The following is a 27,488-nucleotide window of genomic DNA, read 5'->3' on the forward strand; positions in this document are numbered from 1 at the left end:
AGAGGCAGCAGGAGCACCTTGCTCAACAGGCAACTTCTTAGCAAGACCAACCCCCGCGACTACTCTGGCGTTTTCTCCACAGAAGACCTACCGTTTTTGCATCAGATCAGCCTTGGCGATTTGTGCACAGTAGATCAGCCCCGGCGTCATCACGACACAGCAGATCAGCCTAGCGTTTTTGCATTTGCAGAACCCTGGCAACAGAAGGACCAATTTCAGCCCCTGGCGTTTTTGGATTTTAGCAGCAAATTAAGACCGGCATCATTCACCTAAAGTGTAGCAGATTCAGCCCGTAAAGACCCTCATTTTTCAGCTCTAAGAAACCTCATTTTTCAGCCAAGAAAACGCAGCCAAAACAGTCATTTTCAGCCACTGAAACAGTCCCGAAATTCCGCGATTAGAAGATCACAGATTTCAGCCATCAAGTCGTCGTCGTCATCACCGTCATCGTCATCGGCATAGTCCAAGTTGCATCAGTCCATTGCATACGCATTGTACACCTTTGTGCAATCAAAGATTAGACCACTCTCGCTGACGAGAGTGGGGCCTTCGGAGGAGGGTTTTACAACCTCTCGGGTGTCGTATCTCTTCTCTCTCCTTCTCTCAGTCTCATTCACTTGCACGCACAATATCCACTCACTTTGTTCGTGATCATAGCACTCTCCATAAGACGGAAAGCTCTCTCTTTCCCTAAAAAACTAAAAGGAACCTTGAGCAATAAAGATCACTAATCTTGAGAAAATACAACATTCATTCCGCTGCACCTAACATTGGTATCAGAGCTTTGGAAGTGTTCTGCATTACTCAAGGAAAGAACCACAAGAAATTTTTTTGCTTGTTGCGATAGCACGAACCCAAGTTTACTTGGGCGTGGCGATTTCTAATCGTGTTTTGTTGAAGAGTGACAGGAATCCCAAGAAAGAAGGGCTTGTCCAGTCTCCCCTTGTGTCTCTTTTCACTCATTGAGAGCGGACCGTGCACTTAGCGGCCGGCCAATCGATGTGAGGTGGGAAAAAGCAACATTGGTGTGAGCGCAAGGCCGCCAAGGGGTGCGCCTGCAGAAAAGGGTAGAACTCGGGTGAAGAGAAGATCCTTCTCCAACGCGATTTGCAAGCAAAAGAATCCCTCAAGAACCTCAAGAACCCAAGATTCTCACGAATCAAGGACCTCAAGAACCTGAAGACTCTCAAGAACCAAGTTCCTCGCGAGCTTAAGACCCCAAGATCATAGTGCATGGTCGTCACCCGAAGCGGCATGGATACTTTGCCTTTAGGTGATGAGCATGAGAGAGGCGACGAAGGATTCTCCCCACCAGGAGGTTTTTCCAACCCTCCCCCTTCGCCATCTACGTCAGACCTTATGGAGGCAATGATGAAGCAAATGATGGCCATGATGGATCTACAGGACGACAAGCGCCTTGCTCAGGAGCGTGAGCGCATTGCTCTTGCCGCAAAACAAGAAGAAAATCGACTTGCTTTTGAACGCGAGCGCGAAGAATGCGAGGCTCAAAGGGAGATTTGTCATCAAGAGTTTATTTCCCACATCCTAGCCTCGAAGACCGAACCACCCAAAGATTGTGGAAGTTCGTCAAGTGGCGCAAGCCACGACGCGGATTCCAACCATCCAGTTACAGAAAAGTTGACTTTCAGAAAGTATGATGGTAAGATGGATGCTACAGTGATTCATTCTTGGTTGCATCAATTTAATGCTTATTTTGTGACCACTAAGAAGACAGGGAATAGCAAAGTATTGACGGCAGCTATGTACCTTGCCGGTGATGCCATCAATTGGTACCACGCATGACAAGACGCACAGCTAGCCGGGCACCTAGAGGCAGCCGATGATTTCACGCCCCTCTCTTTTAGTTGGGCTGATTTCCAAGACAAGCTCAAGGCGCGGTTTATGCCACCTCAATACCTTGCACGATTGAAGGACGATTGGCGAGCTCTCAAGCAAAACAGTATGCCGGTTATGTCTTTTTCTAATCGTGTTTTGCAGCTAGGTACCCAATTACGCATGTCAGATGATGAACGCAAAGAGGCTTTTCTTTTTGGATTGGATGAGTATATCAAGTACTATGTCAAGGTATTCGATCCAATCGATCTCAACAAGGCGGTAGCGATTGCTCACACACAGGAGATGAAGCACAACAAGGGAAAGCCTAAGGAGAACAAGACTTCCACAAGTACCTCGCAGACTCCACAGAACGGTAAGAATGGTAAGAATGATAACTCTTCTAACCAATCTTCCAACAGTATCTCAACAAAGAATTCTTCCAATGAATCTAAGGGTAAGGCTAACACAACTGCTAAACCTAAGCTTACTCCAGATGAAAAGGTAGCACAAGGAATTGTAGGAGGATACATCACTTCGGAAGAACAAAGCACTTATTCTAAAGAAGGTCGTTGTTTTCATTGTCACATTAAGGGTCACATAAAAAGAACATGTCCTAAGCTTGAATCGAATGAATCTAAAGAACCCACAACACCCACTACATCTGTCAATGCAATGAATGATAACACGATTGTGCCCAAAGTTTCTCAGGACCCTCCCATTGATGATTCTCTCATTAAATGTTATGGTCGTACGTCAGGGCACCGTTTTGTCATATTGTTTGACCCAGGTAGTATGCATGATGTGATCAACCCCTCTCTTGTTGAGAGAGTCCGCCTTGAAGTTAGTCCGAGGTCTCCTATCGAGGTCTCTGGCTTTCGTCCTGGTATGGACGCTCTCATCACGAAGGAGTGCCTTGATGTGTTGTTTGCAATTCAACAGACTGCCTTCACTAGAAGATTTGTTGTTTCACCTCTCTCAGGATGTGATATGATTTTAGGCATGAAATGGTTTCGTGAAATCAACCCTCTCATTGTTTGGGAGGCTAGCACTTTAACTCTCAATGCCAAAAGTGATTCTCCTACTGTCTTTCATGGAGTGGATACTTCTCCTTCTCCATCTCTCATTGCTAATATGCATGACAAGATTGAAAGGATTCGGGATAAGGAGATTCTCTCAGTCTCTTTTTCTCCACAGCATGACACACAGGATTTGCATGCTTATGCGAAGCATGATGATTTGAATGATAAGGATTTGTATGATGATTTGGATGACAAAGACAAGCATGATGACTTGCACGAAGATGATGTGATTGATGATGTGTTAGTTGATGCTTTTTCTAGCAAAGCTAACCTCGTTGTAGATTCGCTCAATTCCCAAGAATCGATCTTGGCTTTCGAGTCAAGGTCCACAGATCCCCCACAAGAAGATTCGATAGATCCCGAAGAAGCGATCTTGGCTCTCGAGCCTCGATCCAAAGAACCATCACAGGAAGTATTATGTGTTTGCATGATTGATACGCACGCATTGTTCGAGTGTTTCATTCGTGAAGGTTTCCTATATTTTAGTCAGCATCGTTATGTGATCCCTTTTCCTAGGCATGACATATTGTATCTTGAGCATGTTTCTCTCATGGATGAGCACGAATGTATGCGGATTGTTCGTGAAAAGCTGCAAAGTTTGTATGTCAAGAAGTCACATTCCATGTCTCTTCCTTGGCTTGACACAGTTTCCGAAAGAGCACATGATAGTATGAGCATCAAGCATGGGCATTTCCATTGTGATTTGCCACAGTTGATTGATTTCGATCATACAGAAACTAGTTTGCCTTGATTGCTCTACTATGCAGATGATAAGAAGGAAAAAGTGATAGTGATGTGGATTTTACCTGATGGTAGAGCTTGGGATGATAGCTCCTTAGCATCTCTCCTTGAATCTTTTGCCAAAAACTCTATCACCTCGCATCACAAAAGAGATTTTGCATCAAGATGTATGGGAAAAAAATTGCACATTCTAGCATTCAAAGATGGAAAGAGATGCATTTTGTGCATTGCGATGCTTGTGCCCAAAAAACAAAGAAAAAACTATACGTATATATGGTGTGGAGTTGGCACCATTCTCCACATTTATAATTATACCGTAGGGAACGTGCCCTTCCCCCGCCACTTTTATCTCCTCCAGTGTTGAAGGGGGACTTATGCTTCTCCTCCAGTGTTGGAGGGGCTTTTTTATTGCAAAAATACTAGAGTTGTAGAAGGAATAACTCACTGTCGATGTTTTATAAAGACATGTATCATTCCACGTTGCCATGTCATGGTGTATTATCCACGTGTTCCTTTGTTGAGCATAACAGAAATTCTTGAGTCCTTGTCACCTTCATCTACAATCTTTTCAATGAAAATGATGTGAATTTCATTCCTTTAATGTGTACATGACGTAATCTAAGCACTATTTGATCACATAAAGGAAATCAAAATACAAAATAAAAGTGTACCTTTGATATTGGTCCTTTGCATCAAAGCACAATCTTAGATGGATCGGTTGCTAGACCTTCCTTACATTGTTCCACCACCTTCCCACTAGTATGTGTTCTGCCATCGCCATCCCTTTTGCAACTTATGCCAACATGTTGACTGTCACATTCACTTCTGCTAGATCATGCCTACCATTACTTGTACTACATCTAATGTTATTGGTATTAGAGTAAGCTAAATCAATGTACGCCATTTTGAACAGTAAGCAAGCGTTAAGCACTTTTTGTGCTTTCTGAAGTGTACCACATTTGGCATACATATCAGCTAAGCTAGTGCCAAGAAAGATTTCTCCTCTTACATAGAGACACATGCCTTCAAGATGCACGCATAGGTGATACTGTTTAGAGAAAGTCCCTCACTTCATATCTTGCAATCAGTATATCCAAGCGATGACATTTCATAGAAGAATCCCATGAGAAACTTCTTATCCTTTCATGATCGCAGCACATTTGGGCATATAGCAACCAAAGCACTCTGAGTAAGCACATCTTTCTCCAGCAACCCTTAACAAGCAATATGGTGAATTTTCTTCACAATGTCGACATTTTGTGTAAGGCCATAAACCTTCAAGATGAAACCCAGGCTTTGACTTGGCGTGTATAAGCAATAACACTTTCCTAGTCCCGTTTTGCCTAGTTTCCCTACTCTTTGCTTTGCAGAAGCCTGAGAAATGGGTGTGATGGTAAGTGAATCTAGCCCAGGTAAGGATATCAAGTGTCATTATTGTAAAAAGAAGGGCCACAACTAGCCTAGCCTATTTGTCAATAGAGGAAGAAGAGTGAGGCTAACAAATCCAAGCGGGCTTCTACATCGACTACAATGGTATCTACAAGCTAGAGTGATGATGTCTCATTGCTAGTAGTATGCATCTTTGCACTGTTAACATGTAGATTATGCAATCACATACATCGAGTGTGCAATTAACATCCTTGTGTTTTGTGGGGAAAAAACAAACCATACATAAGTATGGTGTGGAGTTGGCACTGCTCTCCACATTGTTTATAATACTGTAGGGAATATACCCTTCCCACGCCACTTGTATCCCTTTCAATGTTGGGACTTACGCCTTTTGTCTGACAAGTTTTCTTTCATAAAATCAAGAAAATGACAACAATTTAGTATACTTTGCTCCATTTAATTCAAGGAACACTGGAAGTTAGCATGAATCCAATGTTTAGATACTTTACACACCAAACAGGTACAAAAGTGCTACTGTGGATATGCAGCATAATAAAATTCGAGATAGGGCTTCTGTTCCATAACTTCCATCAACATAAACGAAAAGGGATTGGTTTCCTTTGTGGGTATTGGGGTCTCACAATAATGCGATGACGACGACCAATGTTATGACCAATGTCCAATTTCCTATGACCCTTAATTTTTCAAGAAACTTAAAACTGAGCTGTTTCCTTTCAACTTTTATATTTATGTATATTTTTTCTCTTTAACCAAACATATACTGAGCACAAATTAATATGCACAAAGATTAGCCAACAGTCATGACATTGATATAGGAGCAAAGGCAGAGTCTTCCTATTCACAAGCTGAAAAATTTGAGATACCTTGCAATTAGGACACCACTCTCTCTCTCTCTCTCTCTCTCTCTCTCACACACACACACACACACACACACACACACATGCACACATGGATTGGCCACTACAATCACGCTATGGATATAGGATTGAAGAAAAAATCTTCCTATTTACAAGTTGAAAATACACATACACATACATATTGGCCCCTACAATCATGCTATTGATATAAGAGCAAAGTCTTCATGTTTACAAGCTAAAAAAGAGCTGATAAAAGTAATCACAATTGTGAGTGGTTGTGTTAGTTTTTCCAAAATAAATGTGAAGTCAAAGTACTATTCACAAGTTGCTTAATAGCTCTGATTCTCTCTCTCTCTCTCTCTCTCTCTCTCTCTCTCTCTCTCTCTCTCCCATTTCCCTCTTGAACAACAAGTCTTGAGTTCAACTCTCCTCGTCGGCTAGATCTTTAAGGTCTCTTGGGATAGTTTCCTACGACGTTAAAACTCTCTTCTTCTTCTCTCCCCCCCCCCTCTCTCTCTCTCTCTCTCTCTCTCTCTCTCTCACACACACACACACACACACACACACACACACACACACACACACACACACACAGCAGTGTAAGACAGAATTTGTACCAAGGGAATGCCAAGCACAATTTCTAACTAACAATATCATACCTCTAACTAACAATATCGTTGTTAATTTTGGTGCCCATTGATTGTGTCTAAAGAGAGAATATCATACCTGTAATTAACAGTATCGTTGTTAATTTTGGTGCCCATTGATTGTGTCTGAAGAGAGGCCTTCGATTCGCAATTGTGAAGGCGTGCTTGGCGCAGAGCTTCAAGATATTTCGCTGCAATGTCGTCGACGTGAGGAAGCTTGGGTTCTCTCTTTCTCTCTCTCTCTCTCTCTCTCTCTCTCTCTCTCTCTCTCTCTCACACACACACACACACACACACACACACACACACACACACACACACACACACACACACACACACACACACGCACACACAGTTCGGCCTGCAGTGCGTGTAGATTGCATCTGGAGAGAGGACACAATATACACAGTTCGGCTTGCAGTGCATGTAGATTGCATCGGGAGAGAGGCCCTTGCATCACATCTGATGATCTGCTGAACATTACTACCTGCCCCTTCTTGGTAGATTGTGTCTGGAGAGAGGCCTTTGCATCACATCTGCTGATCTGCTGAACATTACTAGAGCGCCCCTTCCTGGACATGCTCATGGACAGAAATCCTTTATGGAGAGAGGCCCTTGCTTCACACATGCTGAAAACAGTGCAGAGATTCCTCGCCCCTTCTTGGACATACCCGTGAACAAAACCACTCCGATCTGTCTCTCTCTCAGTTGTTGCAAGAGGTGGTGAGAGCAAGACAACGAGGTAAATACACATAAAAGGAAATTAAATCAATACATTAAAGCTGCGTGAGTTGCCGGTAGCAAAAGCGCAGAGCTACCGTAGACCTGCAGTGTAGAGCTTAAAAAAGCATGTGCGCGCACCTTCTTCAATCTCTCTCTCTCTCTCTCTCTCTCTCTCTCTCCATCTCTTTGCGCAGTCAATGCGGATGCTGCTTTCATGCGCTCAAATTTCGGCCGCTCATTTCATGCAATTTTTTACCTTGTTTTTTTTTACACCCACGCTTTTCCCACTTTCTTCATAGACCAACCCTTTTCCCAATGTCTCTGGCCAATCAAGGGAAGCCAAGTGGCACCCCTGTCCTTCCTCATTCCTCCAAATTGCTCTTAGATAATCAAGGTAAATATTCGACCGCATTGTTTGCATGTGTTTGATGAACGGGTTGTTACTCCGTCTATATGTTCATCTACATTGCATGCACAGTCTTTAGAGAAGACAAGATTTTTTTCCTTCACTTTACATGGAATGGATATGTTCATGGTTTTGTGTTGGAGATTGTTTCAGGAATTTTCAGCCATGGAGATTCTTAAAGACGAAAGAAGCAGGATAATCGACGAAGTTGAAGCATCAAAAGAGCCACAGAAGACTTTGAGTCGCTTTCGACGCAGCCCAAAGAAGCAAGCGTTGCAGACCTTTATGAAGTTCAAGTACCGCTCGACCCACACAGCACAGTGGGTTGGCGAAGAGTCCCTTCCAGGATTCCGAACGCTGTTGGCTATCTCCCTCGACACCATACAGTTCGGTACCAGTACCTCACTTTGAAAAGGAGGGGATGTCACGTGACACATCCCAACCCTATGTGTCCGTGGACAAGTTACACCATAGCAGGATCAGCCCCGGCGTCATCACGACACAGCAGATCAGCCTAGCGTTTTTGCATTTGCAGAACACTGGCGACAGAAAGGCCAATTTCAGCCCCTCGCGTTTTTGGATTTTAGCAGCAAATTAAGACCGGTATCATTCACCTAAAGTGAAGCAGATTCAGCCCGTAAAGACCATCAGTTTTCAGCTCTAAGAAACCTCATTTTTCAGCCAAGAAAACGCAGCCAAAACAGTTATTTTCAGCCACTGAAACAGTCCCGAAATTCAGCGATTAGATCACAGATTTCAGCCATCAAGTCGTCGTTGTCATCACCGTCGTCGTCATCGGCATAGTCCAAGTTGCATCAGTCCATTGCATACGCATTGTACACCTTTGTGCAATCAAAGATTAGATGTCACCAGCGTGTGACTACTATCTATCCTTTTTGTTGATTTCTTTCTTATTATTTATTTACTTTCACTTTTTGGAAACACCCCTCGGGAAATTTAACTGCCGTGCATTGCATAGCTAGTGTGGAACTGTCCAGAGGGAGTCCAGGCCTGAGGGCAAGAGAGCACTAAGGTTGGACAAAGACTATGGTTAGCCAAAGTGGGGTCATTGACTAGCCAAAGTGGAATCCTTTGCTACAGAGGCTACATTTCAGTTCTGGGTGTGGCTACAGTGTACAAAGGGGGTCAGAAGACCTAGAAAGATACAATGGTAGTATCTCCTAAAATTTAGGAAACTGCTATTTTGGGACCTGAAAATGTGTTTGCGTCATTACCTCCGGAATGACAAGGAGAACATTTTCTTACTTTGTCGTGAAGTCAACTGGGCAACCGGTTGGGAGATTTTTAGGCGGCAACCCCGAAACGGGAAAATGCTTGTAAATGCGCCAAGTGGCACATTCTGGTGCACTTTCCAATGCAAGGAGGAGTTGGCGCTGAATTTGAAGGGAGGAGGGGCTGATTTGCAGATTTTGTCACAGGTTAAGAGCTATGGAGTGCTTCCTTTCCCTCCTATGTACAGTGCGGTGCCAGGAGTGATGCCCTGCATGCTACGCACTGCCCTCTCTCTCCCCTATGGCAGTTGTGTGGGTTCATGCGCGATTGCCGAGGCAAGAGCCTCTTGCACAGGTACTGGATCAGCTAGCGGCTAATCCTCCGCAAGTACAGGTGAATTCGGAGAGGTTTCACGCCAGAAATCTCGTCTGATTCAAAGGGCAAGTAGCCCTACAGGTGTGGGAGCTCGAGGACTTGCTACGGATGCGACCAGCACGCGAAACGGAGCCCGAAACAGTAAATTACAGCCTGCTGTGTATTTTTGCAGGTTTAGGGTTTTGGTCCTAAATGGTCCTTAATACCCCCAGGAGGTTCGGGGATGCGAGGGGACCGCTGTACAGGTAATCTGGCGCATTTTCGGGGCTGAAAACAGAGAATTCAGCGTGCTGCAGATTCTCGCCAGGTTTTGCAAAGTGCCTGTATGCGTCGGGAAAGTCAGTCAATGCGTGGGAATATTGACTGTGAAGGGTCCTAGTACAGTTATGTTGCCGAAATCGGTTCGGAACAGTCGAAATTCAGCCAAGTTTGTGCGGGGCAGCTTGTAAGGAACCACAACGTTTTTTTTTTTTTCCGAGAAAAAGATCCTTCTATTAGTTAATGAAAACTGCCCATAGGGCTACATCCACCTCTGCAGGAGAGGGCTACAACAAGCATGATGGGGAGACTCTCCTAATGAAAAAACAGCAGATATACAATGGGGCTAAATCAAGAGATGGGAGGAGGGAAAAGCCACACACGTGGACAGTAGTGCCATCTGAGCACCCCCTGGACCAAGGTGTAAAAAGGCCCAGGGCGCCAGAGTCGAAGGAAAGCCTCTCGGCGCTCCCGCATGCGGTCAGAGCTGCCCTGTAGTCCCTCAAGCTGTCCTCTGAGAGTATGGATCAGCTCTAGCCAAAAGTCACGAACAGTCTCTGCTGGTGGCACAGGGCGACCCTCAAAGATGCGGAAACAGCGGGCCCGCCAGATGAACTAGAGAGCTAAGCCGCTGATGAGCTCCCAACACTCCTCCCTCTCACTGCTCCACTCCTGTGGAGTAAGATCTGTAACAGGCTGGAGTGTAGGTCGCCCCCCCTGTATCACTATCATCCTGCTGGTGGAAGATAGCTCAAACTGAAGTGCCGGGCCCGTGAGGGTGGACCAAGCTGCTGCCCCCCAAGTGTACTGTCGAGCCGTGGAGAGGGCAGGCATCAGCCGAAGAACTCGTAGCCACACCTGCTGGGCCGAGGGACAGTCCCAAAGACAGTGACGCTGACTCTCCACCAACTGGTCACAGGCTGTACATGCGGCCGAGAGACCACTATGCACAAGCTAGCTCCCAACTGCTGTGGCTCTGTGTGCAACCAACCACTGGAACAAAGTGACGCGCCTCGGCTGTCTGGAGTCCCACACCCTTTGCCAAAAAGCTGCCAAGAACTCAATTGTGAGGTCCTCCTCTTGCCAATGACGTGTTGCAGCGGGGCGGGCCTCTCTCTGCGCTGCAAGTATATGACGTCCTAGCCAAACAGTGTACTGAAAGAAAGGGACTCCTGGGCGGTCTGCAGAAGAGAAGGGGTCTCTCCATAGCCACTCACCAGGATCCCACTGCACTCGTGCCAATGGACAGCACTCCCAAGCCCATAGCCTCCAGTGCCCTGTCTCAAGAGCTGCTGGGTCAGGGTCTATGACGCAAGTCCTCCCACAGATGCCCACAACACGGATCCTCTGGAAGCAGCACTCTGCTACCTGCGGGGCCTCTACTGCAACTCGTTGTAATCGTCCCCCACCCTGAAGCTCGAAGAACAGGGCTGGGACAGTCTCTGAACAGGCCCTGACTGAGATGAGAACCTCCAGTCGTGTGAAAGCAAGGAACCACAGCGTTTATTCCCTCTTTTGAACAATAAAGAAATACCGAAAGGGGTGCCTAAGTTAGGGGTCAATCTGGTGTCGGTGTACTTATACAGGTGCAATCTAGCAGCCTGTATCCCTCTCCCCTTTGTTGTGTCTTAAAAGTACAGGTAAAGTGGGCAACAATTTTAATGGGTGAAAGCAAATAAGGTTTAAGTCTAAACTCTACCGCCCTTTTTGAAAGTACAGGCCGGTTTCATGGTTCCATCGCCGGGATTAAATCACTTTTTCCCATAAAAGTGAGCCTTGGTCAGTTTAAGCTTGATGACACAGGGGATCATAGACCAGACACAGGGAATTGCAATCATGGCTGACAGACCAGATGATGTGACTGAAGAGGTTTCCTCTTCACAGGGTCAACAGGCACATGAAGTGGGTGAGTCTTCAAGACCACCACAGACGGATGATGATATATTCAGGACCCAGTTGGCTACTGCTGTGGCTATGTTCACACAAGTAATGCAGAACCCGAGGTTTTTAGCCTTTCTGCAACCTCCTGTTCCGTCTCAGCAAGTTGGGTCACTCGATCATATTCAAAAGCCTGTTAAGGCTCGAGCACAGGTGATTCATATTGCACAGTCAATGGAAACACCTGTACACTTGACGGAGAACATGCAGTCTCCACAACCTGTGCCTAAGGTGCAAGAACAGGTGGCTAAGATGCCAGTCTTTGAAGCTGTACCAGTTCAGCCAGCCACTTTTCAGCAGCCTATAGCTGGTTAATGGACAGGGAAGCAACGTACAGGCTATGCAACAGGTCTTTCCACCACCTTCAGTACACCCTGGCTATTTTGGAGGTGGGTCGGTATTCCAGAGCATGGCTGGTCATGCACCTGGAAATCAGTTTTACACGCCATGAACAGTGTTTGGAGGTGCTCAAACGATGATGCCTAACCCCATGTATGGTGTCACGGGCATGCTACCAGGGTTTCAAAGCACTCGGGGCCAATTTGGGTTGCCACAGGCAAATTTTGGTATGGCTGGAATTACAAATCAGCAGCCAAATATGGCACATTTCTAGGTCAACTTAATTGCGGTCAGGGAACACAAATGAACCCTAACAGTGTTCCCATGTTTCAGTCACTTCCATATGACAATTTAACGCCGCTGGAGAGGCCAACTCCGTACAAAGAAGGTGGCAAAGGTGTCTTTCACGACCTTTACAGGGTTTGATGACAGGAAGAAGGCTCTCTCATTCCTCCAGCAGTTTGACAAGGCCTATGCAAGGGGAAACTTTACAGAGGCTTCAAAGGTCCGCAAGGCAGCCACTTTCTTGACAGGGAATGCGGGACAATGGTGGACAACTTTATTGCTGCAAGGGCAAGCTCCATCCATATGGATTTACTTCAAGCAGATTTTTACAGCAGCATGGTTATCTGATGATTTCGAAGCAGATGTCATGACAGAATGGCACCAGCTTAATGCTGCCACTTGCAAGAATCTGGATGACTACAATCGGAAGTTTTGGAAAGCTCTACTTCCAGTAACTTCCTATAGGTTTGTGCCATTGACAGAAAAGATTGAAAAATACTGGTGGGGCCTACCCAAAGGATTGAGAAAATAATGCACGAAGACCAAAGTCACTACTTTGACGCAGCTCATTGAGGTAGCAAACACTGGCAATGGTTTGCTCAAGGGAGAAGATTGTGAATTCAATACTGGCGTCAAGGAAGGATCAGCCAAGAAAAATTCAGCAAAGAAGTATGTTCCCAAGGAGGCTCCGAAAGTGACTCAGGAGCCCGCCAACGCAGGGAAAGACAAAGCTACGGCTGAATCAGAAAAGGGACCAGCGAAGAAATGGAAAAGACGTTTTCCTCGCAAGTCGGAAGAGCAAAAGAAGGTCCTGAGGTCAGAGAACAAATGCTTCATCTGTGAGCAGCTTGGCCACATTGCTTACAATTGTCCTACAAAGAAAAGGCCAGCTGATTCTGAAGACAAGGAGGACAAGAAAGGAAAGAATCCCATGGTTGGTCTAGTGCCAGATATGGTGGGCGACGAGCCAAATTCAGATGCAAGTGAGCTTTGCAGAGCATGGGGAAAGGTCAGGGATCAAACAATGCTTATCTTCTTTGATCCAGGTGCCAAAGCCAACTTCATTTCCCTAGAATTGGCTTCAAAGTTGGGAATCAGACCTGAAGAGATAGGGTATACAGCAGAGGCAGGTTTGGCATGTCCTAGCCATACAGATGCTGTGACACCCATCATTGGAAAGTTGCGCCTACATATCCAGTCCTATGTAGATGCTGAAGAATTTTACATCATGTCAGTGGACGGATGTGATGTGTTGTTAGGTATTCCTTGGTTGTTTCGTGTACAGGGAGTCATGGATGCCTACAACAAAAAGATCACTGTACAGAGCAGGGGAAAGACTCACATTCTTGATGTAAAGCTTAAAGGGGAGTTTATTCCCATTGTATCAGCTTCTGTTATTACTTCTGTAATGAAAAAGCATCTTTCTGCGTACTTGGTTTTTGCACGTGAAGTGTCAGATTGTGATGAATCAAATTTATCTGTGCTAGATAAAGAAAGGTCAATGTTTTTACAATAGTATAGTGACTGTTTTTCCGATTCATTACCGTCTCAATTACCGCCAAAGAGACCCGAGGACCATGCGATAGATTTGGTGCCAGGCAGTAGCCCACCAAATAAGCCTCCGTACAGGGTTAGTGCGGCTCAACAGAAAGAGATAATGGGCCAAGTACAGGAGCTGTTAGAAAAGGGGCTGATTCAGCCCAGTTCATCTCCATTCTGTTCTCCAGTGTTGTTGGTGCAGAAAAAGGATGGCTCATGGCGTATGTGTATCGACTACCGTGCACTGAACAAGAATACCATCAAGAATAGGTTCCCTATACCTAGAATTGATGATATTATGGACAAATTAGAAGGAGTAGCTATGTTTAGCAGGATAGATCTAAAGAGTGGGTACCATCAGATCCGCATTAGATCAGAGGATGTGCACAAGACTGCTTTTAGAACAACGTTTTGCCTTTACGAATTTTTAGTGATGCCCTTTGGTCTCACAAATGCTCCTGCTACGTTCAATAGGATGATGGACAGAATTTTCCGTCCACACCAGCAGTTTGTTGGTACATTCTTTGATGACATGATAGTCTACTCAAAGAATGAAGAGGAGCATAGGCATCACTTGGCCATTGTGTTCAAAGAGCTACGCAGTCATAGGTTGCTCATCAATGCAAAGAAAAGTGAATTTTTTCTGGAAGAGATCCACTTTCTGGGACACATTGTCTCAAAGGATGGTGTCAGAATGGATCCTGCAAAAGTTGAAGCGATCAAGTTATGGCCAGATTTGAAGACGGTGCATGATGTCCGAAGTTTCTTGGGACTATGCTCCTATTACAGAAGGTTTACCCGAAATTTCACTGAGATTGCTTCACCTTTACATGCTCTTCAAAAGAAGGCAGTCACCTTTAGATGGACACAGAAAGAGATTTCAGCTTTTAATCTCGTAAAGGAAAAGATGACTTTAGATCCAGTCATTGTGTTGCCAGATCTTAGGAAGTCATTTGTGGTCCAGTGTGACGCCTGCGATAGTAGCATTGGTGCAGTGCTAATGCAAGATGGCAGGGTAGTAGCCTATGAGAGCAGAATTTTGCAAGGGCCAGAGATGACCATGCAGGTCTATGAGAAAGAGTTACTGGCTGTGATTCATGCGCTCTTAAGTTGGAAACACTACCTGCTAGGTGCAGATTTCGTTGTCCAAACAGACCATCAGACCTTGCGATACTTCTTGACACAGACAAAGTTATCTGAGAAGCATATGCGATGGGCAAATATCTTGTCCATGTTCCATTTTCAGATTGTGCATGTGGAAGGCAAGAAGAACGTTGTGACTGATGCCTTGTCAAGGAAGCATTTCAGCTGTGTCGATTCCTTATCATCATGCACTTGATGATATGAGGGAACAATATGAAAATGATGAAGATTTGGCAAGGGTCTTCGAGCAGCTACTGCATGGACGACATCATGAACACTATCTTCTCAAAGATGGGTTCATGATGATGCATGGCAGATTGTGTGTCACAAAGCCATTGCGACGCAAAGTTATGGAAGAGAGTCATGTCCCACTGTATGCAGGGCATCGTGGTATCGATGCTACAGTTAAAGCGGTTGAGACATTCTTCTACTGGCCTACATTGAGAAGAGATGTGGATGCCTTTGTGCGAGAATGCCTAATATGCCAAAAGGTCAAGTTTGATAGGCAAAAGGCACCAAGGTTATTGCAACCACTACCTATTCCAGATAACCATGGGAAAGTATTGCTATGGATTTTATCTTTGATCTTGCGAGAACGCAGACAGGAAACGATGGTATTTGGACCATTATTTGCAGACTTAGCAAACAGGCTCATTTTATTCCTATCAGGAAGAAGATAAAACCAGATTAGATGACACGCTTGTTTATGAGCAATATTTTCAAGTATCATGGCATGCCACAGTCGATTGTTAGCGACCGTGATCCACGCATGACAAGTTTGTTTTGGAGAGGCTTGTTTGAGAATATGGGCACAACGCTCAAATTCTCTTCGTCATTTCATCCTCAAACAGATGGGCAGTCAGAAGAGGCAAATTCTACTGTCCTAGATCTGCTAAAGTGCTACGTGTCAGACCATAAAGGAAAATGGGAGCAGTATTTGCCATTGGTGGAGTATGCATACAATAATACAGTGCATTCATCAACTGGCAAGGCACCTTTTGAGATAGTTGAAGGTGGCAAGAAAGTTCCTTCCATACTGCATACAAAGGACAAGATATTTGAAGCAGATAAGTATGTTCAAGACATGGATGAAATGTACAAGAAGGTCAAAGTGGCCTTAGAAAAGACTCAGGCAAAGCAAAAGAAAGCAGCTGATCGTCACCGTCGTGAAGTGGTATATTCACTTGGTGATTGGGTGCTTTTGCGCTTTGAGAAGGCAAGGTTAAAGAAGATGAAGGGCAAGGAAAGACTGTTTCCAAAGCTCAGCATGCGTTACTATGGGCCTTTTCAAGTGTGCGACATAATCAATGATGTTGCATATAGGCTGAAATTGCATGACAGTTAGAAGATTCACAATGCGTTTCATATGAGTCTTCTCAGACCCTATGTGGGTGATGTGCCAGAAGATATGCCAGCTGAAGATCAGCCGGAAGTGGAGGAACTTGACGAGATCTTGGTCCCGGAACAGATTTTGGCACACAAAGAAAGGAAAGTGAAAGGCAAGGTTGCTAGGCGTTACTTGGTAAAGTTCAGAAACTATCCACCAATGGATGCTAAGTGGATGGAAGAAGGTGAACTTGCAGAGTCACCAATTGTGTTATCACTTTACCTTGAAGCCTTCGATTTGCAACCTACCTTGACCCCTTGAGTTTCAAAGCTACATGGATTGTCAGTGTGACAATGGCTTCTGAAACAAATGATGTACATGGTATATAAAGTGAGCTCAAATGAAATACCTGTTACATGAATGTTAGAGCTGTACAGATTGTCAGTTTGACAATTGCTCTTATGGAATGTCCAAAACTTTGGTTAGTGCTATAGAAGTGAGTATTTCTTGTCAGTTTGTCAAGGATACAGTAATTGCTTCTATTAAAGGGTACATGTGTAACTGCATTCTTAAACTGTCGGTTTGGGTATGCTTGAAAGTGTTACTGGGCCCAACGTGTGCTATAAGACAGTGGCAAAATGTTTGGCTACCATTTTGTCATTGGAAAGTTAGTGACTCAAAGCAATGGCAGAGTGCGAAGCTACCACTATGTCATTGGGACAGGGTTCACACGCAGACAATACATGTGTTGACGAGGTGTTGAATACACCAGGGTTGACAATGAGCATGTATGTGTCGTACATGTGTCAACAGGTGTTGAATACATCAGTGTTGATTGTGAGCATGTACGACATAGATGCAAACGAGGACGTTTGAGATTTCAAGAGGGGGGTATGTCACCAGCGTGTGATTACTATCTATCCTTTTTGTTGATTTCTTTCTTATTATTTATTTACTTTCACTTTTTGGAAACACCCATCGGGAAATCTAACTGCCCTGCATTGCATAGCTAGTGTGGAACTGTCCAGAGGGAGTCCATGCCTGAGGGCAAGAGAGCACTAAGGTTGGACAAAGACTATGGTAAGCCAAAGTGGGGTCATGGACTAGCCAAAGTGGAATCCTTTGCTACAGAGGCTACATTTCAGTTCTAGGTGTGGCTACAGTGTACAAAGGGGGTGAGATGACCTAGAAAGATACAATGGCAGCATCTCCTAAAATTTAGGGAACTGCTATTTTGGGACGTGAAAATGTGTTTGCGTCATTACCTCCGGAATGACAAGGAGAACATTTTCTTACTCTGTCGTGAAGTCAACTGGGCAACCGGTTGGGAGATTTTTAGGCGGCAACCCCGAAACGGGAAAATGCTTGTAAATGCGCCAAGGGGCACATTCTGGTGCACTTTCCAATGCAAGGAGGAGTTGGCACTGAATTTGAAGGGAGGAGGGGCTGATTTGTAGATTTTGTCACAGGTTAAGAGCTATGGAGTGCTTCCTCTCCCTCCTATGTACAATGCGGTGCTAGGAGTGATGCCCTGCACGCTACGCACTGCCCTCTCTCTCCCCTATGGCAGTATGTTATGCCCCTCTAGTGGGCTTTTCAATTGACCAATGTACAGTTGTGTGGGTTCATGCGTGATTGCCGAGGCAAGAGCCTCTTGCACAGGTACTAGATTAGCTAGCGGCTAATCCCCCGCAGGTACAGGTGAATTCGGAGAGGTTTCACGCCAGAAATCTCGTCCGATTCAAAGGGCAAGTAGCCCTACAGGTGCGGGAGCTCGAGGACTTGCTACGGATCGACCAGCACGCGAAACGGAGCCCGAAACAGTAAATTACAGCCTGCTGTGTATTTTTGCAGGTTTAGGGTTTTGGCTCTAAACGGTCCCTAATACCCCCAGGAGGTTCGGGGACGCGAGGGGACCGCTGTATAGGTAATCTGGCGCATTTTCGGGGCTGAAAACAGAGAATTCAGCGTGCTGCAGATTCTCGCCAGGTTTTGCAAAGTGCCCGTATGCGTCGGGAAAGTCAGTCAATGCATGGGAATACTGACTGTGAAGGGTCCTAGTACAGTTATGTTGCCGAAATCGGACCGGAACAGTTAAATTCAGCCAAGTTTGTGCGGGGCAGCTTGTAAGGAACCACAACGTTTATTCCCTCTTTTGAACAATAAAGAAATACCGAAAGGGGCGCCTAAGTTAGGGGCCAATCTGGTGTCGGTGTACTTATACAGGTGCAATCTAGCAGCTTGTATCACTCTCCCCTTTGTTGTGTCTTGAAAGTACAGGTAAAGTGGGCGACAATTTAAATGGGTGAAAGCAAATAAGGTTTAAGTCTAAAGTCTACTGCCCTTTTTGAAAGTATAGGCCGGTTTCATTAGACCACTCTCGCCGACGAGAGTGGGGCCTTCGGAGGAGGGTTTTACAACCTCTCGGGTGTCGTATCTCTTCTTTCTCCTTCTCTCAGTCTCATTCACTTGCACGCACAATATCCACTCACTTTGTTCGTGATCATAGCACTCTCCATAAGACGGAAAGCTCTCTCTTTCCCTAAAAAACTAAAAGGAACCTTGAGCAATAAAGATCACTAAACTTGAGAAAATACAACATTCATTCCGCTGCACCTAACAAATCTGCTGTGAATGGAAATGCTAGGCTCAATCTGCTGTTGAAAATGCCAAGGGAGGGAATCCCAAAAGGCTATTTGCTTGTGTTGGCTGAAAACGCTAGGGCCTTCTGCCGGTCTTGCTGAGAAGGTGCACTGCAAGTTGCTGGAACTTCTTTTGCCTCTTCTGCCTAGAATTGCTAGCGCTAGGTTTCTTTTATAGTGCCTTAGCAATTTGCCCTACTCACTTTTCCAACACTTATTAATAAATAAGTGAAAAATGTGTATTTTGGGAAAAAGGGTTGTATGCTCTATAAAATGCTCATGATGGGTACTAAATGCCATGCTAATGATCATGCCGTGTGCAACCAGAGGATATGCAACTAATCTAAGTGCTTGGACATGCACGGCCTGCGCACAGGCTCACAAGGGTGCTAGAACACTTCCTAAGCTGACTTGAACCCTAGACCTTAGATAGCTTGTCCACATGCACATAGGGTTAGATGTGCACATGACAAAGAGATGGCTTTTTGACACTCTAGTCATGCCCACATTGATGTATTGTTAGGTTCAGCGGAATGATTGTTTGTGCTTTGCTCAAGATGAGTGCTCCGAACTGTGCTCAAGGTTCCTTTTAGTTCTTATGGAAGGGAGAGCCTTCCGTTCTTAATGGAAAGTGCTATGATCACAAACAAAGTGAATGGACACTGTGCGTGCAAGTGTATGAGACTGAGAGATAGAGAGAAGAGAGATACGACACCAGAGACATTGTTAAACCCTCCTCCGAAGGCCCCACTCTCTTCGGCGAGAGTGGTCTACTTATTGATTGCACAAAGTGGTACAAATGGAATGCATGAGATTGATGCAAGTCTAGGCTATGTCGACGATGACGACGGTGATGACAAAGTCGACCTAAGGGCTGAAATCTGCAATCTTTCTACTGCTGTCCAAAAACGCTATGGGCTGAAATCTGCGAATGTTCTTTCTGCTGAATTCTGACTCTATGTCGATGACGACGATGCGACGATGATGTGTTGAAAACGCAAATACTGAAATCTGCGTTTTCCGGGCTGTAACTGTAAACCTTGCGGAAACTGACCGTGCGGCGAGGAACTACTGCGGGAAGGTGAGATCTGCAAGGTTCGGGACTTGATTTGCGATGTCTGATTGCTGAAAACTGAAAACGCCGATAGATCTGCAAAACGCTGAGGTTGCTGGCAGATGCAAAAACGCTAGGGCTGAAAATGGAGTTTCTGTCGTCGGGATTCTGCAGATGCAAAAACGCTAGGCTGATCTGCTGTGGCCTTGTCACCGTGGCTCCGCAAATGCAAAACGCTGGCTGATCTGCGGACTGCGGTGTCTTGTCCAAAAACGCTAGCCAAGATGCTGTGGAGCAAAAACGCTAGAAGCCTTTGGGGTCCTGCTGAGAAGGTGCCTATTGAGCGGTGCTCCTGCTGCCTCTTCTGCCATTTAGTGCTAACTTGGGTTTGCTTATATATTAACTTAGCAAAATTGCCCTAGCTACTTTTGTTGGGAAGTAAGTTAAAAATAATAAGTGAAAAATACCAAAAATAGGGAAAATAGGCTAAATGCAGTGGAAAATTCCCCTGATGGAATCTGATGGGAATGCTTATGATCATGCTCTGTGCAACTAGAGGATATGCATCTACACTAAGTGACTGGGCATGCATAGTCTACGAATAGACTCACAAAAGTGCCAGATCACTTCTAATCTAGACTTGACTGGACTGACTGAACCGTGATCATGCTGTAGCTTGTCCACGGACACATAGGGTTGGATGTGTCCACGTGACATGTATAGCATAGTTACCCGGAACGCGGAACGCGGAACGGGAACGGCGACGGGATCCCCCGCGGAACGGGGGAACGGGGAGGGCCCCGGAACGGGAACGGCGCGGAACGGGAGGCATAAAAACACCCAAATAATGCAATTTCAAGCTCTTTGTGATTGAATAGAAGTAGTATTAGAGTCCTTTGACTCTTAACACTCACAAAACACTTGATTTGAAGACCATTCAGTCTTACTATGGCAAATGTGTGTCGTGTAGACTTAAGAGCTTGAGAGGGGGAGAGAGGGAAGGGGGGAGAGACTCGAGAGAGAGCTTAAAGTTGAGAGAGAGAGGGAGGGAGCTTGAGAGAGAGGGGGAGAGCTTTTAGCCTTGTAGACTCTAGAGTCTAGACTTCAAAGCTTGAAAGAGGCTAGAGCTTGAGAGTCGAGAGTCGAGACTCGAGAGGGTAGAGCTTTAGCTTTGGCCCTTGAAAGCTTGTGTGCATAGTGAAGGTAAGGGGTAGGGGAAGGGACATTTAACAAGGGGAAGGCTCACAAGACAAATCACCAAAATCTGAAAATCTGCCCATTCCCAGCCGTTCCGGACCGTTCCGGTACCAAAAGTCCCTGCGGAACGTCTGGCCGTTCCGGGCCATGTAACCCCTTCCGGCGTTCCCCGGTAACTCTGATGTATAGAGCTACAGTATGGGCACCAAGCCTAGCTGTGCACTGGTGGACAAAAGTAGAGCGGCCATAGGTATTCATGATGGCAATTATGATTTGCCGAAAACCTTCAGTACCTCATGATATTGTTTGAGCAGAGTTTGCTACACCACCCCATGATGGTGGCAATCCTATTACTGACTATATGCCTTCTAGACAGATTCTCTGAGAGGTCACATGACCTCCTGGCACATGACGGCTTATCATATAGCTTTCGAGGCTTCCAGACAGTTGGTTGAGGCAGGGAATAGAGGATCTTTGTATATCTATGTCACACAATAGTTTTCATAGCAAGGACTAGAGATGGACCATCTCCCACCATTCCAATGTGACAGGGATGCACCCCACATCTACCTCTCACATGGTGAGAAGAACAGAGTGAGACAGGACCTCTGGTAGCATACATGTGAGAGACAGATAGCAACCAGGAAGCTGCTTCCTTCAAAGACTACAAACAGCGCTTCATGAGCATTTCAGAGGATGGATTCATAGAGACCCAGATACAAGGGGGGATTCCTACCACATGAGTCGAGGGTGGCGCTTGGCCAACTCAGGGTTTCGCCACATTCGAGAGACACTGGCTTAGCATTTCGGATCCCTAGAGACAAGAGGATATGCAGACTATGCATAGGGGAGGTGGATGGTTTGCAGTGGGCGGAGGTGGCGGATGAGGAGCACTATGTATGCAGCTGCAGGGCCTACACTGCCATGGGAGAGAGACACCCCACCCTCTTTAGAGCAGCGCTCCCTTGGCCATCTCTTAGAGTTAGCATACTAACGTGCGCTAGAGAGGTTTACATTGGAGATTCAAGCGACACAGGGAGATCTCTTTATGGGCCCAGACTGTAGTAGGTGGGGGACGTCAGACATAGATCACCTCATTCTTTCAGAGATCCAGCCCACCTTCGACATCCACACAACAGGGAGAGACCCTCCAGAGAGTAGAGACATGTAGAGCGAGCAGGAGACAAAGCACCTGGATTTTGGACAACTCATCTCTACCAGCAAGAGATGGCGAAGATCAGAGACCGGTTCTAGCAAGAGAGTGCAGAACATTTGGCTCAGCCCAGATCAGACCCAGGCATATCTTTTAGGGAGCTTCTGACACCCCCATCTTTGATGAATACCATACTACACCCCCAATGTAGTACATGATGGAACTAGCTAGAGAGTATATCATAGTTGCATATAGTCCTCCCTCCATCCACTATCATGGTCACTACTCATGGTGCACCCGAGATTGACAGTTTATTACTTAGCTTTAGCCATAGTCTTTACTTTCAGTTCAGCTTTCCCTTTTTTGGGATGACAGAGGATATATCACATATGTACATGGATTTGTCTCATAGGCTGAGTTCGGCCTTTCAAAGATGTTAATAAAATATTTCTTTCTTTCTTTCCCTCTCACACTTATCTCTGATGCTTGCAGGTATTACTTCTATTCTTATCGCCATAATGGCTTCAGTCTCTCCTTCTATGCAGCTTGCCCAATCCTCAACTAATAGAGTAACAAAGAGTGCGTCTTCAACTCAGGTAGGTTCCTTTTCTACTCAACACATATTAAGCACAAGAATCAGTAGCCTAATAGATAGTCATAATCACATGCCAATGGCTGCTTGAGGTGGTAAATTTGGGTAACCTTTATTTTCAAGTGTAGGTAAATTTTTTGGTAAGTCTACTATATGTTTTTGGCCTACATAGGACCTTAGTAAAGCAGGGAACTCTTGGGAGCAATTGTGGACCATTGGATAAAGCTTGTCGATTAGTGCCACATGGCAAGTTAATGATGGCAATCGTTCTTTCTATGTCGTGTAAGAGGCATTGTTTTATGTATGCTATTGTGACAAGTACTTGACACTTGTTTTCCTTTGTGCCTATGGCCGATGAGGTAGTAATGGTTGCAGTAACTTGTATTGTCAAGTGGGGTGATCTTTTCTTACTCTGTTGTCGGGAGACATGCTCAAATTTCGTTTCCGTTTCATTTTGCTATGTTTGTGATTAGTGGAATCTAAATGATTTTGGTCTTTCATAAAATACTCCTCTTCAAACTGTAAACGCTATGTACTGGGTACAAAAATACAGATAAACTAATGTGCTGTTTCTGGAAAAGGTTAGATGAATTAAAGGAAGTGAAAATTAGCTTGTTTCTTTCTAGCCCATGAGCTCTTTGTAGTGCACACTGCGTAGGGAAGGATTTGGTATTTATTGTCAATTCAAATACTGGCCTAAGCTCACTCATCCTGTTATGGAGAGTTAAACTTTCTCTGGGTATTGTTTACATTGAGCATCAAAGGCCTGAAACATGAAGTCTGTGTAAGATGTTTAATAGTCTTCTGCATTTTTTAATCTAGAAAATAACCCCTACTCCTTTCTTACCTAAGCTAAGCTCTGCAGCACGGCATATTATATTATAATTTTGTAGTGAGCAATACTTTTCCTATCATAGTTGGGAATTCATAGCTACGCTCTGCAATGTGGTGTCCCTTTTTTTTGGTCATAACCTGGTTTGATTCACGGCAGATCCAGACTTATATGAGGAAAAAGAATCGGCTTCGAAGCAAAGAGAAGAGGGCAGCACTTACACAGGCTCAAGCAGAAATGGCTGCCAGAAAAGAGAGATTGAAAGTGCTAGAAATGGAGCGCAGAGCTCGACTATGCATGTAAGTACTTATCTACTGGTGTATGATTAATCTCCATCATCATTATGTATGCTGCTTGAAACCGTCACATTATGTCAAACAGACAAGTCTATTATCTGAAACAAGGAAAAACTGAAAGTATGGCTGATTATTTTCTAGAGAAACCACATACAGAGGATGGCGCTACACTGCTAGAGATGGGTAGTGTATTCTAGTGCCCAAAGAGAGACATTGAATAGCACAAGCCCACAAGGCCTTGCAATGTTTCTTGGCAAACAAGCAATTTTGCAATGATTCACTTGCACAGATACTTGTAATTTATGTGTGCACAACACACACATTTCCAGAGATGATATTGTCCTTGAAGTTCAATTATGCAACTTACTATCAGATTCCATATTATTTTCTTGGTAGTGATGCTCTGAATGAGAAGGAAAGAGGAGAGACCTTTCCAAGGCCTCAATGGGATTCCAATGTATCAGCTTCAACTGGTGAAATTAATGGCCCTTGGTTGAGGTCATCTCATCCGGTAACTCCAGTTGATTTTCCTTTACCGAAGGCAATAGATGGAGATGGTTTGTCCTCTGCAGGCTTAGCAAGCAAAAGCAGCTGCAAGAGCTTCTGCACATCAATTGAAAGAAGTGGCACTGTTCAGGAAACGTCAAACATCACTGATTGCAATTCGTTGGAAGGTGTATGTGTGCGTGCCGAAAGCTCACAAGAAAAGATCAACGTGCAAAACAATGAGTATCACAGAGCTTCTTCATGTAAAAATGTAAATCAGCATGAGACAAAGGTGTTCATCAATCACAAGGCAAGCTCTATGATAATTACACAACAAGATTGCTTGTGTATATAAGTATATGCCTTGTACATGCTTCTAAGTGAAATTAGTTGAATCAGATTAGTCATTTGCTCAGTTGGAATACTCGAGCATCTTTTCTGAAAATGAACAGTATACATAGGACCTGCATAAATAGGACCGGCCTGCTTTGTCATAGGTCTGTTCAGCAAGTCACAGTGTAAAGTCAAGGAGCTATTCCCAAGTGCAAAGTTTTAAAGATGGGGCAAAGGAGATGAGGTCCTTGCAATCAAGGATAGCTAAAAATTTTCAAAATAGAGAACTTTTTGGTCAGCCTTTCAGCAAGACCTTTCCTAAGTATGTACCAAATTTCACCTCATTCCAGCAGGCTTATGATACAGAGAGCAGCGCACCTCTCTCTTACTGTGATGATGAGATAGGACACAGTATATTTTCTTCAAACAAGCAAAATTTATCAACATACACTCTCACAAGTCAGGATATAAAATCTGTTGAAAGGAAACTAAAGATGCATGCCCAAGCTAATGGCTTAGACGACAAAGTACACATGCCAGCAACCATACATAATGGCTACAATGCAATGGATAAAATAAACGAAAGTATGCCATACCATAGTCAGTATCTGACATATCATCTCGAAAGGTTTCCTTCTCAATATAAGAGGGAAGCTTTGACAGAGAAAAAACGTGTTGCTTTGCTTAAAGTACTGGCTCAGCAACTTGTTATTCGACTTAATACTGCAGAATCTCACCCTTCGTACCTGCTTGATGGTCAAGTCCGGGCACATGCCCTCTCATTGAGAAAGAACCTTGAGAAGTTCCAGGAAGAGCTGCATGCGGCTGTCAAGGCGCTAGAGGCTTTTTATTCTCAGCCTTCTAGAATGAAGAGTAGTGGATATATTGTCTTGCCCAGCAAGCTTGAGCGAAAAAGAAACTTCAAATCCGATAAGAGTCTAGCAGGACGTTCCCAAACAGCAGCTGTGTATTCACTCCAAAGAGAGGAGGCATTCAATGGTCAATATGTGCTTCTTGATCATGACTTGAGCTCTGAGAAAGCAAAATCAGCTACTTCTACAGAAATGGATTCCCCCATATTACAAGAGGGAATAAAAAATGGGCAACAGAGCTTAAGAATTGGAGATTCCTTAAAGGACATTGTTTTAAGCTCTTGTGGGGAAAGCAATGAAGGATTTTTAGAAGCGAAGGCATCCGATGATATGTTTCAAGGTACAGATTGACACCCTAATCAGAAGGGTTACATCATAGTCTGCTGATAACTTTTTAGTGTTTTTTTGGTACCTTTTTCTTCAAAAGCTTGTATAGATAACATGCTGTTTAAGAAGAGGAGATGTGTGCTGAGAATGGGCTGCATTTTCTTTTCTTGTAAACAGAGCTGGAGTACAGGCTTCGGTCCATTTGTGTAGATTCCAAGTTTGAATCGTCAATCAAAGAGAAACGTACATGGGACCATCATCTATTGGATAGAGAGCTTGAGGTACTTTTTCTTTCTGAATTTTGAACGAACTAATTAATGTCTTTCTAGAATTTTTCTCTAGCTTTGCCTTCTAGTCTCACAGACGGTAGCATTGCCTTGATGGTGGTAGAGCTTTGCCTAATTAATGAACGAACTAATTAATGTCTTTCTAGAATTTTTCTCTAGCTTTGCCTTCTAGTCTCACAGACGGTAGCATTGCCTTGATGGTGCATGACATAGTGCTTCTCAATCTCTAGCTTCTGCTGCCAATGCTGCACTACATCTTATGATAGATGTAATGGAGCATCCAATCGATGTATTCTCTGCTTTCTGAATTGTTTGAGCCGTTTTGGCAGGCTTTACCTGGCCTGCACTATTTTGAGATTCCATCCGAGACAACCAATGATCTATTCGTTGAGGATTATGCTGTTTTGGTTGCATTTTGGTGGTGATGATCAGACTAGGTTTTTACATGCATTATTTTGGCTTCTCTCTTGCTTTCCTTTGTGGCTTCTTTCTCCATCATCCTGGCAGGTTATGGCAGAACTCTTTATCCCTTCAGAGGTTAGGTTTACCGGTTTTGGAGTTAAGTCTACTTGTAGTTGGCATTCTGCCAACCAGTGGTCCATTGGTCACAGATCATACGGGGTGGCTGCATGCGTGGGGCCAGGAACCTTTCTGAGCTCCTCCATGTTTAGGTTGTCTGGGTTTCCATTGTTATCCATATAGTAAACAAGGGTTTCTCCTGGAGAGCGACGCTTAATGGAGTTGTGATGGATGTATGAAGATGCGTTCTCGGAAATCTTTTTGGAAAAGTTGTCGTCTTTTAAGAAAGGAACTTGCTTTTTAGTTGCATCTCTAGGAAAGCAGATGCTTTTTCGCTAGAGATTGTGTGTTAGCGTTGCATCTATGCATGGGGATGTCTTGCCTCGGGACTAAGTGACATGGGCATGGGAGGGTGGGATCTACGGTGAGGGGATTGTGGATCATAGATCTTGGGGGTGGTGCTGAAAGTAATCTAGGGTACCCTAGATTACTCTCGGCGCCACCACTTTGCACACTTTTTTTAAGTAAATTAGAGTCCGCATTCTTTAGATGCGCGCGTGAGACGAAGTGGTTAGGACACGTGCCTCACCAGGGTGAGGTCACTTGTTCAGATCCCACGGTTGCAAAATGGGGTACCCTAGATTACTTTCAAAATGCAGGTACCCAAGATTACTTCTTGTAATCTCAGTTACCCTAGTTTACAAAAATAATCTTGGGTACCCGTATCGCAGTTCTACGGCCCATAATCCCCCCACCATAGAT

The 27,488-nt window shown here is 44.7% G+C and overlaps 1 protein-coding gene across 1 annotated transcript in view; it reads left to right on the forward strand.

Annotated features, from left to right (window-relative positions):
* The window catches only part of LOC147430619 (uncharacterized), a 57,759-nt gene that overhangs the window by 6,364 nt on the left and 23,907 nt on the right, over positions 1-27,488 (forward strand). The window contains exons 2-6 of the mRNA XM_086493210.1: positions 22,675-22,778; positions 23,766-23,905; positions 24,299-24,576; positions 24,896-25,933; positions 26,098-26,201. Of these exons, the coding sequence (XP_086349336.1) occupies positions 22,701-22,778; positions 23,766-23,905; positions 24,299-24,576; positions 24,896-25,933; positions 26,098-26,201 (1,638 nt within the window). The 5' untranslated portion in view covers positions 22,675-22,700. The remainder of the gene's footprint in view (positions 1-22,674; positions 22,779-23,765; positions 23,906-24,298; positions 24,577-24,895; positions 25,934-26,097; positions 26,202-27,488) is intronic.

Source organism: Adiantum capillus-veneris, chromosome 21 (genome assembly GCF_014529385.1).
Source record: "Adiantum capillus-veneris isolate H3 chromosome 21, ASM1452938v2, whole genome shotgun sequence".
Classification (NCBI taxonomy): Eukaryota; Viridiplantae; Streptophyta; class Polypodiopsida; order Polypodiales; family Pteridaceae; genus Adiantum; species Adiantum capillus-veneris.